This window comes from Silene latifolia, chromosome 6 (assembly GCF_048544455.1).
Source record: "Silene latifolia isolate original U9 population chromosome 6, ASM4854445v1, whole genome shotgun sequence".
In the NCBI taxonomy this organism is placed as follows: domain Eukaryota; kingdom Viridiplantae; phylum Streptophyta; class Magnoliopsida; order Caryophyllales; family Caryophyllaceae; genus Silene; species Silene latifolia.
Genome location: NC_133531.1, coordinates 3741997 through 3759706, shown reverse-complemented (window position 1 = coordinate 3759706; position 17710 = coordinate 3741997). Strand labels below are relative to the sequence as shown.

Below are 17710 nucleotides of genomic sequence, written 5' to 3'. Positions count from 1 at the left end.
TGAAATAAACGACTCCATATCTTTTATCGACTTTCATTTCCCTCGACATGTTAATGATAGTTATGCCCATACAAGTAAGAACATTCCCAATGCATCTCTCTGAGTCTCTGTGTTGTTCCTTCTTGCTCTTTCGCCAACAAACTCTAAAACAGTTCAGCTCGACTACAATACTACACATAATTGGTGAAAAACTATATGTACATAAATTCCACTCAAAAACAAGACTAATCTTATTAAGCATTTTTAAGCCTCCAAAACAATACTGATCATAGTGAAAGCTCATTTTAAACACACTCCATATAAGTCTCATTTCAAAGGTTTTACTTCCATAAGTTTGCGAATAAACTTCCTGGTACATTTTGCTCATAAGTGGGAAATTCAATCATGGACGCCTTGAATGAAAACCAAGAAGTTTATCGACGGACAGAGGAATTATAAGACGGTTATTTATAAATTTTAATGCATAAAAGAACCCGGTTACTTGTCAGCTGTGTAGTCGAATACTTGGATCATCTTATAAGGGGTATAGCTTGAAGTGGCTGAGCTTTTTGTAGAGTAAGTCCGAAGTTTTCCTCCAAATCTATATCTTTAGGACATAATCCATGAGCATGTTTCCAATTGAAAGAATGAATAAGAGTTGCTAGCATTAGATGCACCATCCTATGAGCCAGTGGTATGCCGGGACACATTCTTCTTCCTGCTCCAAATGGTATTAACTCGAAATTTCTGCCCTTAAAATCGACTTCACTTTCCATAAACCTTTCAGGCAAAAATGAAAGAGCGTTTGGCCATACACTTGAATCGCGTCCCATGGACCATACGTTGACCCATATTTGTGCATCCTTGGGAACGAAGAAACCACAGAGTTTTACATCCTTTTCGGCTTTACGGGGTACTAACAATGGAGTTGGTGGGTGTAACCTGAATGTTTCTTTCACCACTGCTTGAATATATGGTAACTTTGAGATGTCGGATTCTTGAATTGCTGCAGTATTCTTGCCAATTATTTGGTCTAGTTCTTCTTGAGCTTTTGCCATTTTTTCTGGGTTACGCAGTAACTCTGTCATTGCCCATTCTAATGTGCTAGATGTTGTGTCTGTCCCGGCTCCAAATAGATCCTGATACACACCAAAAGTAAATATGAGAAGTGATACATGTGATCAAGATATATTAGCGTGTTAAATTCCCATTACCCCAATGTGTTGTTATTGGTCGGGTCACTTTGAGTCGAAGTTCAAGTCCTGTCCTGGTACGGTGTGTTGTTATCAGGTCATCTCGGATACACGTCAGCTTGAGTCAGACCATTTATGATAACACAGTCTTAAAGGAGACGACCTGTTCATAATATAGTCTCACTATCTTAAATCTCAATTATATGGTATTCAAAAGGAATCGACATATCTATCCACTTTTTGTCCCATCTTCTATTCCATTACCTTTATCTTGTGATACTATCATCATGTGTCACGAGGAAAATACAATGAAACATAAAATAGGACACAGAATCTACTCTAATTCAAAAGACAATATTGAGTATAACTACATTTGGAAATAAGAAAGCACCTCAAATTGTAAAAAGTTGCTAATCACTTCTTAATTATTCAATCTATCCCGATCATTTGTTACCTTTTTTTTATTCTTAGGAGAGGCATTTTAATCAAAATAAAACAAATGATTGAGACGAAGGGAGTATCAGAAAGCTTACCATGAGCATATGTCTGACATCTTCAAGGCTCAACTCATTGTCTTCAACCAGCTTAAGTAGAGTACCAAGAACATCATCTTTAACCGCGATACCATCCCTCAATCTTTTCTCGATAATCCTATTAAAAACTTCCAGCACCTTATTATAATAAACCGAATTCTTTCGCAACACACCTTGCAAATCCAAGTGTCTAACCAACGGGAAAAAATCTGAAACATTTGGCTTCCCAAATAATTCTAACACATGCCAAACATTGTCTTTAAACTCTTGCAGACTCGACGAATCATGGCTACCTAGATCGATTGAGAAAAACGTGTTGGACAATAAATTCAGCGAAGTAGTAAAAGCAGCCTTGCCTAGGAAGACAACCTGGCCTTTCTCACAACAATCTCGTACATGATCAACTAGCTCCCTTACTTTCTCTTGCCTTAAACCCTCACTCGAATCCAGACGATGGTTAGTGAATACCTGAACCACCGCGATTTTCCTTAGGTTACGCCATTTCTGTCCTACTGGGAGAAAAACCATGGAATGCTTATGATGGTTCGATACCCTAGTCGCATCCGGGAATGCTCTACCAGAAAATGTCAAGTCGTGCTTAATGAACATTTCTTTTGCTACTTCAGCGGATGATATTACTACAGTCGTAATAGTCCCTAACTTGAGAGACATTATGGGACCATATTTTTTTGATAGCTCGGCGGCAGAACGATGTGGTCTGTCGCCGAGCTGGTGTATGTTGCCTATGATAGGCCATGCTTTAGGTCCCGGAGGAAGTTTGGATTTAGTAGAATTTCGACAAATTTTGATGATGAAAAAGATGACGAAGATTATGGTGATGAGAATTAGAGATATGGTGTAAGGTTCCATTGTTGTAGAAACTTTGTCAAACAAGTTTACCATCAAAACTAGATCCATAATAACCCTTTATACAAAAGGATAAGACAACTAGAAAATTCACAAAGCACGTTGAAATATACAATACGGACAATAAAAGAACTACGTAGTTTTAATTTAATTGGCCAACTCTGCCGTGTGTACATTTTGCTCAATTAATACTCATAAAAGTTTGTGTCCTTTTTTTGACTACAAAAACAAAAAATTCAAAAAAAAAAAAAGCTGTCGGACTCGACAATTATTAAACATCAATAACAAATAGAACTAGAAATTACTCCGTATTAAAACTACAATTGAAAAACAATACACACAAAATAAACTGTTTCTAAATAGGTCAACAAAAAAAAAAATTGCAGCGAGAACTGCATCTAAAGATTACTTTTTCACAATAAAAAGAAGCTCAACCAATTTAAGAAATCATTTTACTTTATTTCATCCTACTTCTTAATAGCTCGCTCCTGAGTTCTTGATATTTTACACCCTTTGTCTACTAATATCACAACACGTGAACTTCTTGTTTAGGTAGTTTTAGTGTAATCGGCCAACTCTGCCATGTATTTGCTCAATTCATATTCATTAATTGAAGTATCACGTCTAAACAGTTAGTGTCTTTATTTTGACCACATAAATGGTAGGCCTAGATGCAAAATACAACAACAACAACAACAACAACAACAACAACAACAACATTACCCCAGTGCCTCAATGGCTCCCGCAAATTGCAGGGTAAGGGGGGATCGGATGTACGCAGCCTTACTCTTGTGTTAGAAATACAGAGGCAAAAAAAAAAAAAAAAAAAAAAAAAAAAAAAAAAAAAAAGTGTCGTTAGTGGTCACTTGTCAGACTGGATAGGTCATAGGAGGATCTAACAGTCTAAAACCTCCACGATTTGTCAAAAAAAAAATAGGGGATTTTGAACAAGTGACGCAATTTCACAGAATCGAAGTAGCAGAACAATAGTATTGATATTATTAAACTTCAAATATGTTAAAAGACAATATTCAAACTAATTATGAAACTAATTATATTAGTCTTATTAAACTTCAAATATAAATCCGTCTAAAAAAAAATTTATCAATATTTTGTTGTTATTTGAGGAATGAAGGGTACCATCAGTCAAGAGTGTGCTTAACAAAATAACTAAAATCAAGTGTTTTACGAGAGTAAATAATTAAAAGTTAATTAAATTTGAGAAACAATACAAATAGACACCTCTTTTTCCAACAATTCAAAGAACAATCATACTTCTTAATACCTCGTTTCTTAGTTCATATTTTACTCCCTTTGTCCACTAATAAAGCTTTTATTTACCTTGTACAGTGTTCATATTTAAATTTTCGCATATTTCTTCCTTATGTATATTATTATTTAGGGTCACTAAGATTAATGGCTCCGTATCTGTTGTAAATTTTCACTTTCCTCGACATGTTACTGATATACTTTTGCTGACACAAGTAAGAACTTTCACCCACGGCCGGCCTCTCTCTGTGTCGTGCTCTTCCGCCAACAAACTCTTACACAATTCAACTATACTACAGTACGGCACATAATTTGTGAAAAAATATTTGTACTTAAACCACACACGAAAGTAATACTGTTGGCCAAAAAATACTAATCTTATTCAAGCACCTTTAAGCCCTCAACAACACCGATCATGGTGATGCTCAATTTCAACACACTCTATATAAGTCTGAGTTGAAATTTATCACTCTTTCATTTCAGCAACCAAAAAGCATAGCAGACCATGACGCACATAGTAAGATACTAAGATCTGAGCGGAAATATAGATTGATTGCTAAAATGATGTGACGTCACGAACCATATTGATGGCAAATAACATAAAAAAAGAAGATATATCACAAGTAGGAAGTTCATTCATGGACGCTTTAAATGAAAACCAATAAGATTTATTGGACAGAGGAAATATAAGACGGTATTTATTCCTTTTTATGCATAAAGCAAAGGAGTTACTTGCCTGGTTGTCGGGTACTTGGATCATCTTCTAAGGGGTATAGCTTGAAAGAAGATGTGCTAACATAAGATGCACCATCCTATGAGCCAGGGCATGCCAGGGGCACACCCTTCTTCCTGCTTCAAAGGGAATCAGATCAAAATCTCTACTTTTGACATCGACTTCACTGTCCAAAAAACCTTTCAGGCGAAAACGAAAGTGCATTCGGCCACACGCTCGGCTCAGGACTGGTTGCCCACACATTAACCCATATTTTCTGCATTCTTGGGGACAAAATACCCATATAGTTCTACATCCTTTTCGGCTTAATGTGGTAGTAGAAACGGATAGGTGGATGTAACCTCAAGGTTTCTTTCACCACAGCCTTGATATATGATAATTTTGAGATGTCAGATTATTGAATTGGTCCGTTGTGCTTCCCAATTATCTGGTCTATTTCATTTTGAGCAGTAGCCAGTTTTTCAGGATTGCATAGTAGTTCTGTGAATGCCCACTCTAATGTGCTAGAGGTTGTATCTGTCCCTGCTGCAAACAGATCCTCGTGAAAAGAAAAAGATTCACCGCATTCAATTACAGCAAATTCAATATACTTATTTTCTTCTTCTCACACTAGCTATCCTGCAACTATACAAGCTACGCTATGTTCCAATCTGCTAAGAGATCACCTCTAGGCTCTAACTAGTGATAAACCACACAAATCAAAACAAGCACAGGCAAAATAACTCTAAGTTTTCTCCTATTGACGCCACAACAAACATCACCTTGATGCACAAGTGACTCAAAGGCATCTGCATGATACCAGGGTAAGGGCTCAAACGTGTGTAGCCTTAAGTGTAGATAAAGGTTGTTTCAAACTACCAAGAACATTACCCCAATCCCTCAAGGGCTTCTGCAAATGGTGGAAGACTACTGGAAGTAGCTTTCCCCGGTGTGTTTTTTAGACGACCAAAATTGAAAATTGCGTCAACTCACCATCCATTACCAGAAAAAAAATACAAGCAGCAGTCAGTCGGTCAATGTAATACAACGCAATTTCATTAAAAACTTACTCGAATCAATGATTGATCATGCTACCGCGACTACGAAATATATCACAGACATCCCCCAATTGGCCAATTGACGACAGAGAAATGTTTTGTTTAACAGATGTAAAATTCCAATTATAATCAATCAATAATCAGTTTTTGTTTTTAAAAAGCCAAAGACATGCAACTATAAAACAGAAACATCAAAAAAATTAACTGAAAATTGCTATCTTCTACAAGCTTGAGGAGAGTGTCTAGAACATCACCTTTTAACACCCCCCTCCTCGTTCCTTCTTTGATTAATGATCTGCTCAAAAGTCCCCGTCATCTTGACCAAAAGACCCTCAATCCTTTTCCGCACACCTTGCAAGTCCAAGTGCCTGACTATAGGAAAAAAATCTGAGATGTTAGGAATTCCAGTAGCCTCCATTATATGCCAAACAAGATCCTTAAAATCTTTTGAAAATGAAGACTCGTGACTAGACAAATCCACAGCGAACAACGTATTGGACAACAAGTTTAGCGAAGCAGTGAACCTGGCTTTGCCTATGTCAACAGTCAGGTCATTTTTACAATACCATCATGCATGCTCAAGTAACTCGTTGACCTTTTCTAGCCTTATAACTCGGGTGGCATCAAGTCATTGGTTCGTGAATATTTGGATGGTTACAAACTTACAATCTTCCTTAAATTCCGCCACTTCGGACATACTGGGAGCCAAGCCATGGAAAATTTATCAGGATTTAATACCCTAATGGCATCTGACTTCTTCCTACAAGAGAGGGCTAAGTCATGCTTGAGGAGCATATCTTTGGCTATTTTCGGGGATGAGATAACAATAGTGGTAATGCTTCCTCACTTAAGAGACATTATCGGTCCGTAAGCCTTAGAAAGATTGGTGACAGACTGATGAAGCTTGTCGCCAAACAGGTGAATGTCTCCTATGATAAGCCATGGTTTCGGTCCAGGAGGAAGTTTTGATTTGCCAGATCTTGAAAAGAGCGTAAGTAAGAAAACGAAAGTTAAGATGGGAAGAGAACAAATGTTATGTTGTGATAATCCATGGATTAAGAACTGAAAGAACTATTCCGTGCACTCTCCTATATATATATTCCTCTCTTGGTATGTAGGAATGCTCCTGGAGTTCTGATGTTGGCAGCGGATATATATAGGAACTACTAATGATTTAGTTTGTCCTTAGAATTTACGTACTCACTCCATTTCAATCATTTGTTTACCTTTGATTTAATACCCCTCACAAAAGAATAAAAAAGGTAAACAAATGATTGAGACGACATTTCACACCAGCAGTAGAAACAAACAACACATATCATTAATACGAAAAAAATATCAGCGACTTGTATAAAACGGTGTCATGTGTTCAAACAACCCATATAATTATGTACTTCTTGTAGCATTGGCAGATTTAGAAGGGATGTATGGGTTGCAACTACAACTTCAGTGTTCAAAGATTGATAATATTAAGAGGCATAAAATATCTGTTTGTGGACATTACTCATTAGCTGTAGAGCCTGTCAGAAGTTTCCATAAATTTTTATGACTGCCTTTTTTTTGTTATTATGCCACAACATTACCTCATGCCTCAACGACTCCTAGTCTCCTACAAATGAGGAGGTGAGGGGGAGTCAAGTGAAAATAGGATTGTGACATTACCGGTCTGTTAGATAGAGATGTTGTTTCTGACTATATGTTGATTGTGTCGAGAAATGCACCGGCAAATGAAGCCCAAACATTATGGCACTTGGCTGATACAAGGCCAATAAAGACGTAACTAAACCAATAAGGCTTTTATGAGTGGTATAAAGACGTAACTATACCAATACGGCTTATACAAGGCTAATAGCCAATCTCTGACCAATACGTAGCTACAGGTTACTTGGCTGATACAAGGCCAATAAAGACATAACTAGACTGATAAGGCTTATATACCAATACGGCATATACAAGGCTAATAGCCAATCTCTGACCAATGCGTAGCTACACAGTTACTTGGCTGATACAAGGCTAATAAAGACGTAACTAGACCAATACGGGCATCCGGGTGATAAAAGGTCAATAAAGACGTAACTAAACCAATACGATTTTAAGTGATACAAAAAGACATAGTAAACCATGACACTGTACACACCTCAGTGACCGTTAGAGTGATCATGGCCGATATTGCGATATAATACAATGTATACAGCCAGTATTGGAGAAGAATTGCGGTAGGTTTCCGACGACTAGCGTATAACCAATCACATTACATTAACATGAAAAGAATCAAACAATTCACCTAAAACCCACATCAATTGCATGTAATATAACCACCAACTATCTAATCAAGTTAATTATTTGATTAATTGTTTCATGTTGGATCATATAAATACAATAACGAACTTCAAAATTTACGCGCATTTCAACAAACAGGTGATGTGCAATTAATCATTAAAAAAAAAAGAATGCAGCAAAGATTGAGAGTAAAAATCCGATAATTCAAACAATTAATTGAACAATTAATCGAGCAAAGATACGAATTCCTAACAATTATTTGAAGTAAGGATGATTGATCAAATCCAAGTTAGATTACCTAATTAATGGAGTTTGAAGCTTTGGGCTCCTAGTATTTTGTGTTTCTTGAAAGCTTTGAGTGAACAACATTCGAATAAAGGCAGTAAAATTTCGAGCCGGTTAGTAGTTAGTACCACTAGGCTAGAGTTGGCATTGGGCCGTGCTAGGCCGGCCCATCGGGCCTTCTCCCAAAAAAGGCCCGGCCTAGGCACGGATATTGGGTGAATCGTGTCGTGTCGTGTCTGGCCCACTCACTCAAACCACCGGCCGCGGCCCGCTCCTGACACGCCCAGTTTCGTGCTCGGGTCGTGCCTGGCCCAATAGCCTTAGTATTTTTTTTCTAAATACATTTTTATTTATATAAATAATGAATATTAATGATTTAAGTATATATTTTTTAAAATATTAATGTACTTGATGTCTTGATTAGTTGATTACTTGTATTTTTAATATACTAGATTTAATTTAATTTAAAAAACGATATTTAAAAAAAAGAATTTAATTAAATAATTAAGAAACGGGCCAAATCTCGGGTCGGACCGTGCCGTGCTTGGGCACGAAAATTCCCAAAAAATACAGCCGCGTCCCGCCTCCAACCCGTTCGTGTCGTCAGTAATGTTCATCTGTGCCATGTCGTGGCCGTGTTGGACTCGTGTCGTGCCCATGCATCCCGCCTTAGTCCGACCCGGATTGCCATCTCTAGCACTAGCCCACTAGGTGATGATGTGGTAAAAAACTTTTTCTCATGAGTTAGGCTCTTTCTTTTTAGACTCGAAACCGACTTTTTCCACAACATCTTTAGCATCCATCGTCTTTCCAAGAACAGCAAGCTCAGTCACACACGTATTGATAGCTTATATGTATTCGGTCACAAATTGATCGGTTTTGCAAATGCTATCAAGACGGTTATTCTTGATTTGAAGGAGATGACCCCTAGAGGGGTTAACATATATGATGGGGCATATTCTGCACCGCTGACCAAGTCAACACACTGAGCAAGGTCAAAGATATCCACAGCAAGTCAACAACTTAGATGACTTAGCCGATCGCAGCCCATCGGCTCATTAGCCTGGGTCTCGGCGTGACAACTAGTCGCCGGGACACATATCCGCGTACTCATATCCAAGACCCCTCGGCGGTGAGTCAACATGGCCCGCCGGCCTGCCATGGGTCCCTCGGCCGAGGGGTAGATCGGTCTTTCCACTTGTTAGCCACTTGGCCACTACGTGACAAAAGGTGAAAGCCTATAAATACTCCTCAACCTTCATTGAGGAAAGGATCCAAGAAATCGAACCTAAATACACTATTCATCCGTAATATCTCCCTTATCTCTCTACAACGTATCTAGCCAAGTAACACAAAGCTAATCCTTTGAGTTTATCGACTTGAGCGTCGGAGTGAGTACGCTTGGCACAAAGCCAAGCCCCGCCTTCATTCATTGTTGCGGAGAGGCCGAGAGGAACGATAGAGACGCGAGGAATCAACTCAAGACATTATTCTACGAGCCACGGGTGGTAACGATACTTGCTCTGGAATTACACCCGGAACAATTGGCGCCGTCTGTGGGAAATAGACACTAGAAGCTAGTCACATTCATTCCCAAACAAAAAAAAACAAATCAACAAAAACCCACCCAAAAAGCTAAGAAAATGTCGAAACAACAAGAGGTATTCGTGACGGACGAAACCGAATTTTACCACGATGATACCGTCCACAAATCTGGAGTCGTGCAACCCTCCACCGGCGGAGTAATCCAACCAGAATTCGGGATGCCAATAATACCCGACACACCGGTGCCAGCCAACCAGGTCACCATCATGGGACAGGTGGTTGACGTAGCAAAGCCGAAAATGCTCCCGACCTAATCGCAATACGCCCGCTCACACTTTGTCACGCCGACAAGAGCGGCGGAAATCGTCCCAGAGGCTAGGGCCCAAAACGTGACTCCGAGAAATTTGAACGGGGCACTAGGAGAAGCCGACCCACCAAGACGCCGGGAGCCCAAAGTGGGCGCGGTAGACCTAAGTCCTTCCCGCACTCGCGGGAGGACAAAGCCCCCCGCCGCACGAACGAGGCTTACCCCAAAGGAGCCAGAGGAGTCCGACTCAGCAGAGTTGGAGAAGAAGTCCGAGTCGAAGAAGGAGCCCCTCCCGCTACGGGGGGAGGAGCCAGGTTAGGGATGCAAGGAGCCGATCGCCGCGTGTCGTTCGACACGTGGTTAGGCAGCCCCTCAACGCCTACGTCCTGGAAGTCCCGGTGCCGCATAAGCTCAAGTTGCCACCTCTGTCATACAAGGGAGATAGTGATCCACCCCGACCAGCCGAGGCTTTCGAGTCTTACATGTCGGTATGGGAGCAGCCCGATGAGGTCTGGTGCCGAATTTTCCCAACAACTTTGCATGGGATGGCTCAGAGCTGGTACAAAGGGCTTCCCGACGGCTCGGTGTACTATTACGCCGACCTAAAGGACGCCTTCCTAGCCCAGTACTCTTGCAACAAGAGGAGGGCCGTAGAGACATCTGACCTCCTAACTATCAAACAGGAGGGAGACGAGTCTCTACGAAACTATGTGAAGAGGTTCGACGGAAAGGTCCAGCAGATTCGAGAAATCAATCCCGAACTGGCGGCCTTCGCACTGATGAAGGGCCTCCCAAGGGGAGATTTAAAAAACGAGCTCATCAAGTGCGGAGGCCTAGGTTTGGACGCCGCCAGGAAGTTGGCTGACCAAGCCATCAAGGTAGAAGACTACCACAAGACCTGGGTAGGCCCACGAGGCCGAGCAACCGAGAAAGGAAGAGCCGCCGGGAGGATAACCCGAATGAAAAACGCCGTGACAACAACGGGTCACGGTCTGATGAAAGACGCCGTGAGAGTAATAGGCCACGGTCAGAAAAGTCTGCCAGAAAACAAAGCTCGGCGAATGCCGGGGGGAGCTCGGGGACGTACTACAAAAAACGGTACGATGATCACACCCCCCTAGTCGTGTCGGCCGCCGAGGTCTTCGCTTTGAGCAAGAACGAGGGCCAGAAATGGGAAAGACCCCCTAGGCCGAGGAGTGACGGTGACACGAGCCAGTACTGTAAGTACCACGGCCACACCGGACACTTAACCAACGATTGCCGACACCTGAAGGATGCCATTGAAGAGCTAATCCGGATGGGGAGCCTCGGCAAATATGTCGCCAGAGGCCAAAACCGATGCCGGCGGATCGAATAGCAAGTCCGCCTCGAGCGGGTAGGAGTAGTCAATGTCGTCATCGTGGACAAAGAGAGCAGGTGGTCCGCTCATGAGCGCAAAACGGCCCCGGATGAACCTTATCCGGCCATCAACTTTGTTCCCAACACAAAGAACCCCGCTCCCAAAGATCCCGGACATGACCATCGGACAAAGGGACTACGATGGAGTCGCCGCTCTTCATAGCGACCCACTTACACCCGCCTGAGACATAGCCAACCACCTGGTGAAGGGATGCCTGATTGACACAGGCGCCTACACGAATGTTATGAACAGAGAATGCTTTCTCGGCCTCGGTCTGAGGATTGAAAATTTGAGCCCCTGCACCAACCCGTTATACAGCTTTTCTGGGGCCGGCCTGGTACCCCTGGGGTCAATCAGTTTGCCGGTGAGGTTCGGCGAGGGAGGTGCAGCCAAGAACGTTATGTCTAAATTCGTAGTCATCGACGGCACGCCTGCCTACGATGTACTCATAGGCCGGATCACTTTGAGCGAAATCGACGCTGTAATATCCATCCGGGCCCTGACATTGATATATGTCTCGGACCGGAGGGAGGCACATAAGCTCATCTCGAAAAAAGAGGGAGATCCCGGTTTGTGGGAGGTTCACGCTAACGGCCCCTCCGCGACGAATGGCTCGAGGGCCGATATCGTTATCATCAGCCCAAACGGGGATGTATCCGAGCACGCCTTGAAGCTTACCTCATTGGCCTCCAACAAGGAGTCCAAGTACGAGGCGATGATAACCGGAATTGAGCTAGCTAGAGCCGCCGCGGCGTAACGTATCATGGTAAAGACAGATTCGCTCCTCGTGACCAACCAGGTTAGAGGAGAGTGTGAAGCCCAGGACTACGAGACAATAAGGTATCTAGTAAGGGTGAGAGCTGTCGCTTCAGAACTGGACTCGTTCCGGATACAGTACACCCCCAGATCCGGGAACGACCGGACCATCGGCATGGTCGAAGGAGCAGAGACCGAGGAAGTAGAGATTGATCCGGCCGCACCGTAACCGTCGGTGTCAACAACCGGAACCAGAATTCGAGCCGACCTCCCGGACTCCGCCGAGGAAGAACAAAGATGTTTTCGCATACTCGGCGGCCGAGATGCGGCGTGAATCGGGAGGTGATTGTTCACAAGTCGAACGTACTCCCCACCGCCGCCCAACAAGCGAGAGAATGAGGAACTCCTCGGTCGAGAAGGACGAGGCCATCAAAGCCGAAGTAGATAAATTACTAGCGGCAGGTTTCATCATGCCTTGTACTTATCCTGAGTGGTTAGCCAATGTTGTAATGGTGAAGAAATCATCGGGAGCATGGAGAATGTGTGTAGACTTTACCAACCTTAATAAAGCATGCCCCAAAGATTGTTATCCCTTGCCTCGGATAGATAGCTTAATCGACGCCACGGCAGCTACACCATGCTAAGCCTGCCGGACGCCTTCTCGGGTATCACCAAGTGTTCATGGCCGAGGAAGACATGCCTAAATGCGCATTTATCACCGCCAACGGCACATACATGTACAAAATGATGCCGTTTGGTTTGAAGAACGCCGGAGCAACGTATACGAGGCTGGTGGACAAAGTGTTTCAAAATCAAAAAGGACGAAACATTGAGGCATACGTCGACGATGCTATTGTAAAAAGCAAGTCCGACAAATGAGCATCCGGCGATTTACACGAGACATTTTGTTCACTAAGGAAATACAAGATGAAGCTCAACCCAATGAAATGCAACTTCGGTGTCCGGCAGAAAATTTCTAGGAGTACTTGTCAGCGCCAGAGGCATAGATGCCAATCCAGACAAAGTCCAAGCAATCCTAGACCTGCCGGAACCAAGGAATCGGAAAGAGGTTATGATGCTGACCAGAAGGATGGCGGCTCTCGCCCGTTTCATCTCTCGGTCAGCCGACAAGAGCACACCATTCTTCAAAGTGTTGAAAGGAAATAAAGATTTCAGCTGGGGGGAGGAACAGAGCACGGCTTTCAAACAACTGAAAGCTCATCTTCAGACTCTCCCAACTCTGTCCAGGCCGATATTGGGGGAGACGCTATACCTATACATAGCAGTAACCTCGGCCACGGTCAGTGCCGTGATCATCAGGGAAGAAGACAAACAAAGAACACCCAATCTACTTTGTCACCATACACCGCTGCCCGCCGAGAAAATTACCCACTAATCGAAAAAGCGCCTTCGCCGTCGTCGCCACAAGGAAGTTAAAACCCTACTTCGACGCACACCCCGTGACGGTCCTAACCGATCAGCCATTGGAGAAATCCTTGGAAAAATTCGAACAATCCGGCAGCTCATCAAATGGGCAATGGAGCTCTCCGGTTTCGGCATTCAAGACAAAAACCAAGGCCTTCGATAAAGGGGCAAGCGCTTGCGATTTCCGGCCGAATGCACATATCGGGAAGAGCCAAACCCAGGCATATGGGAGGTCTACACCGACGGCTCCTCCACGACGAATAGCTCAGGCGCCGGCATCCTTATCATCAGCCCAAACGGAGACGAGTTTGAGTACGCCTTGAAATTCACCTTCTCGGCCTCGAACAATGAGTCCGAATACGAGGCGGTGATAACCGGAGTCGAGCTAGCTAGGGCTGCCGGAGCAGAACACATTGTGTTGAAGACAGACTCACTGTTGGTTACCAACCAAATCAGAGGGGAGTATGAGGCTCGGGACGACGGAATGGTAAGGTACCTAGAGAGGGTAAAAGCCGACGTAGCAAAATTAAAATCCTTCCAAATCCAGTGCGTTCCCAGATCCGAGAACAACCGGCCGACGCTCTCTCCAAACCGCCACCAACCATCAAGAATGTCAGCCGAACCGTACTGGTAGACATCAGGAACGCGAAAAGCATCACTGAGACCGTCGGCATAGTGGGTAACATAGAGACCGAGACAACGTGGATGACTCCGATAATGAGATACAAGCTTACAGGTGAATTGCCGGAGGGCCGCAATCCCTCGGCCAAAATAAAAAGGATCGCCGCCAGGTACCTGGTATTCGAAGGGGAACTGTACAGAAGATCCGTAATAAGACCACTCTTGAAGTGTGTCGGTCCGGCCGACGCAGAATCGAGCATCGAAAAATCCACGAAGGCATCTCGGGACATCACATGGGGGCAAGAACACTAGCCCACAAAGCTCTCCGAGCTGGCTACTTCGCCCACCATGCTTCAAGATTCCGTAACGAAGACCAAGAAGTGCACGAACGTCCGATGCATGCCCCGGTGATACACGCTCCCTCCGAGACCTACAACCCGGTGCTTAGTCCCCTTTCCTTCGCACAATGGGGGATGGACATGCTAGGGCCATTCCCAACGGCCTCCGGAGGAAGGAAGTTCTTAATCGTCGCCGTTGACTACTTCACCAAATGGGTTGAAGCCGTAGCAGCATACAATGAAGACCACACCCGTCGAAAGGTAACTGGGAAAACGTTATAACCCGCTTCGGATTACCCCAAGTTGTGGTATTTGACCACGGCCGAGAGTTTTGGAGCGACCGATAATGAACTCGTTAGAGGAGCTTGGCATCAAGTTTGCGTATTCCTCCGTCCGCCACCCGCAGTAACGGCAAAGTGAGGGAGCGAAACAAAACCATCCTCAACGGTTTGAAGAAGACGGTTGAAGATCTTAAGGGAAGGTGGGCCGATGAACTACCGGCGTCCGTGGTCCCTTCGAACCACGGAGAAAGAAGCAACGGGATACACCCCCTTCCACCTAGTCTACGGCTCCGAAGCGGTCTTGCCGATCGGCGACGTGCCGACATTCGAACGGCCACTTTTGACCCAATTGAAAACGAGGAGGGCCTAAGAGCTTCCCTAGACCTGGTCGAAGAAAGCCGAGACACGGCACGCCTCAACTTGGCCGTATATCAGAACCGGATGAATAGAGCCTACAACCGAAGAGTCCACAAAAGGGACTTAACAATAGGAGACCTAGTCCTAAGGAAGTCGGCTGCCACCAACAAAGGAAATATTCACGGCAAACTGACGGCCAACTAGGAGGGTCCCTACAAAGTGGTCGAAGAGATGAAGCCGGGTACATACCGGCTGACAGACATGGGAGGTGTGCCCTTGATGAGCCATTGGAACACCGATAACCTGAGAAAATACTTTGTATAGCGGCGGAGGTGTCCAAACCCATTGTGGACACCCCAACGCACGATCATGACAAACAAATGAATCGTCCAAGTTCTCCATCAAAGTGTCTGTCCCCTACACAATTCGCCACCGACGGAAACTCGAAGGAAGAATCGCTATCGGCCGCAACCCCGATTACCTCGGCCAAAACCGAGAGCGACTGGGAACACGTCGGCCGATACGCTAAAAAGAAACGTATACTCGGTGCAATTGAGACGCCAATCTAGCGGTCAATATGCCTACACGATTCTGAACGCTATCGGCCGCAACCCCGATTACCTCGGCCAAAACCGAGAGCGACTGGGAACACGTCGGCCGATACGCTAAAAAGAAACGTATACTCGGTGCAATTGAGACGCCAATCTAGCGGTCAATATGCCTACACGATTCTTTAACGCTATCGGCCGCAACCCCGATTACCTCGGCCAAAAACCGAGAGCGACGGGGAACACGTCGGCCGATACGCTAAAAAGAAACGTATACTCGGTGCACCGAGACGCCAATCTAGCGGTCAATATGCCTACACAGATTCGAACGCTATCGGCCGCAACCCCGATTACCTCGGCCAAAACCGAGAGCGACGGGAACACGTCGGCGATACGCTAAAAAGAAACGTATACTCGGTCGCATTGAGACGCCAATCTAGCGGTCAATATGCCTACACATTCTTAACGCTATCGAAGCCGCAACCCCGATTACCTCGACCAAAACCGAGAGCGACGGGGAACACGTCGGCCGATACGCTGAAAAGAAACGTATACTCGGTGCAATTGAGACGCCAATCTAGCGGTCAATATGCCTACACGATTCTTAACGCTTATCGAAGCCGCAACCCCGATTACCTCGGCCAAAACCGAGAGCGACGGGGAACACGTCGGCCGATACGCTAAAAAGAAACGTATACTCAGTGCAATTGAGACGCCAATCTAGCGGTCAATATGCCTACACGATTCTTAACGCTATCGGCCGCAACCCCGATTACCTCGACCAAAACCGAGAGCGACGGGGAACACGTCGGCCGATACGCTAAAAAGAAACGTATACTCAGTGCAATTGAGACGCCAATCTAGCGGTCAATATGCCTACACAGCTATTTAACGCTATCGGCCGCAACCCCGATTACCTCGGCCAAAACCGAGAGCGACGGGGAACACGTCGGCCGATACGCTAAAAAGAAACGTATACTCAGTGCAATTGAGACGCCAATCTAGCGGTCAATATGCCTACACAGTTACGAACGCTATCGAAGCCGCAACCCCGATTACCTCGACCAAAACCGAGAGCGACGGGGAACACGTCGGCCGATACGCTAAAAAGAAACGTATACTCAGTGCAATTGAGACGCCAATCTAGCGGTCAATATGCCTACACATTCATTTAACGCTATCGAAGCCGCAACCCCGATTACCTCGGCCAAAACCGAGAGCGACGGGGAACACGTCGGCCGATACGCTAAAAAGAAACGTATACTCAGTGCAATTGAGACGCCAATCTAGCGGTCAATATGCCTACACAGTTACGAATGCTAAAGACGTTAGACACAGTTGAGACATGCATTCAAACCGCCTCGGTCATGACGAGTGTAAAAACGAAGACAGTTGATAACACAAGAAGAGTAAAGGATCGTGATCAGAGTCCCGGCCAAGCCGAGGACCAAATAGATAAAACTTCATTAAAATTGACTGCAAGGAGAGTACAAACGACGGCCGTCCCCGTGAGGGTAGCCTAAACTCTACCTACCAAAGCTTTACAAAAAAGCGAAGAAGCAAAAAAGCAAAAGATTACAGACTTGGGATTTGAAGCGCCAAAAGGATGGCAGGGAGAGAAGGCTCAATAATTGGCCCCCGAACAGCTGAAGCTATCCGAGACGCCGGGTGAGTCTGGTGACGACCGCCCGTCTCCCTATGCTTGTTGTAGCCCTCCATCGGTAGCAACAGCATCTTCGGTAGCCGGCTTTGAGGAAGGCTGACCATCTCCAAGCAACTCCTTGGCCTCATCTACCTGAGCCGCCTTCGCTGTCTCCGCCTTCGTTGTAGCCGCTCGCAAAGATCGGCTATCTCATCCAGAGCTGGTCGAATTTATCCCACGGAAGGAATCGTCGGGGACAGCCCTTCGATTGCCTCCCTGGCCGCCTTCTCGGCCTGGTCCCGAATCGGACGCACA

At 44.8% G+C, this 17710-nt stretch overlaps 1 protein-coding gene and 1 pseudogene across 1 annotated transcript; both read right to left on the bottom strand.

Moving 5' to 3' along the window:
- Nucleotides 1-206: 206 nt before the first annotated feature.
- On the bottom strand, nt 207-3386 carry LOC141586019 (cytochrome P450 76AD1-like). Its single transcript, XM_074407114.1, has 2 exons — nt 1706-3386; nt 207-1118 (listed from the first exon to the last, which is right to left on the bottom strand). The coding sequence occupies exons 1-2, from the start codon at nt 2621-2623 to the stop codon at nt 510-512; spliced, it is 1527 nt and encodes a 508-aa protein (XP_074263215.1). The 5' UTR covers nt 2624-3386; the 3' UTR covers nt 207-509.
- On the bottom strand, nt 1775-6308 carry LOC141587021 (cytochrome P450 76AD1-like; annotated as a pseudogene).
- Between the last annotated feature and the right edge of the window lie 11402 nt (nt 6309-17710).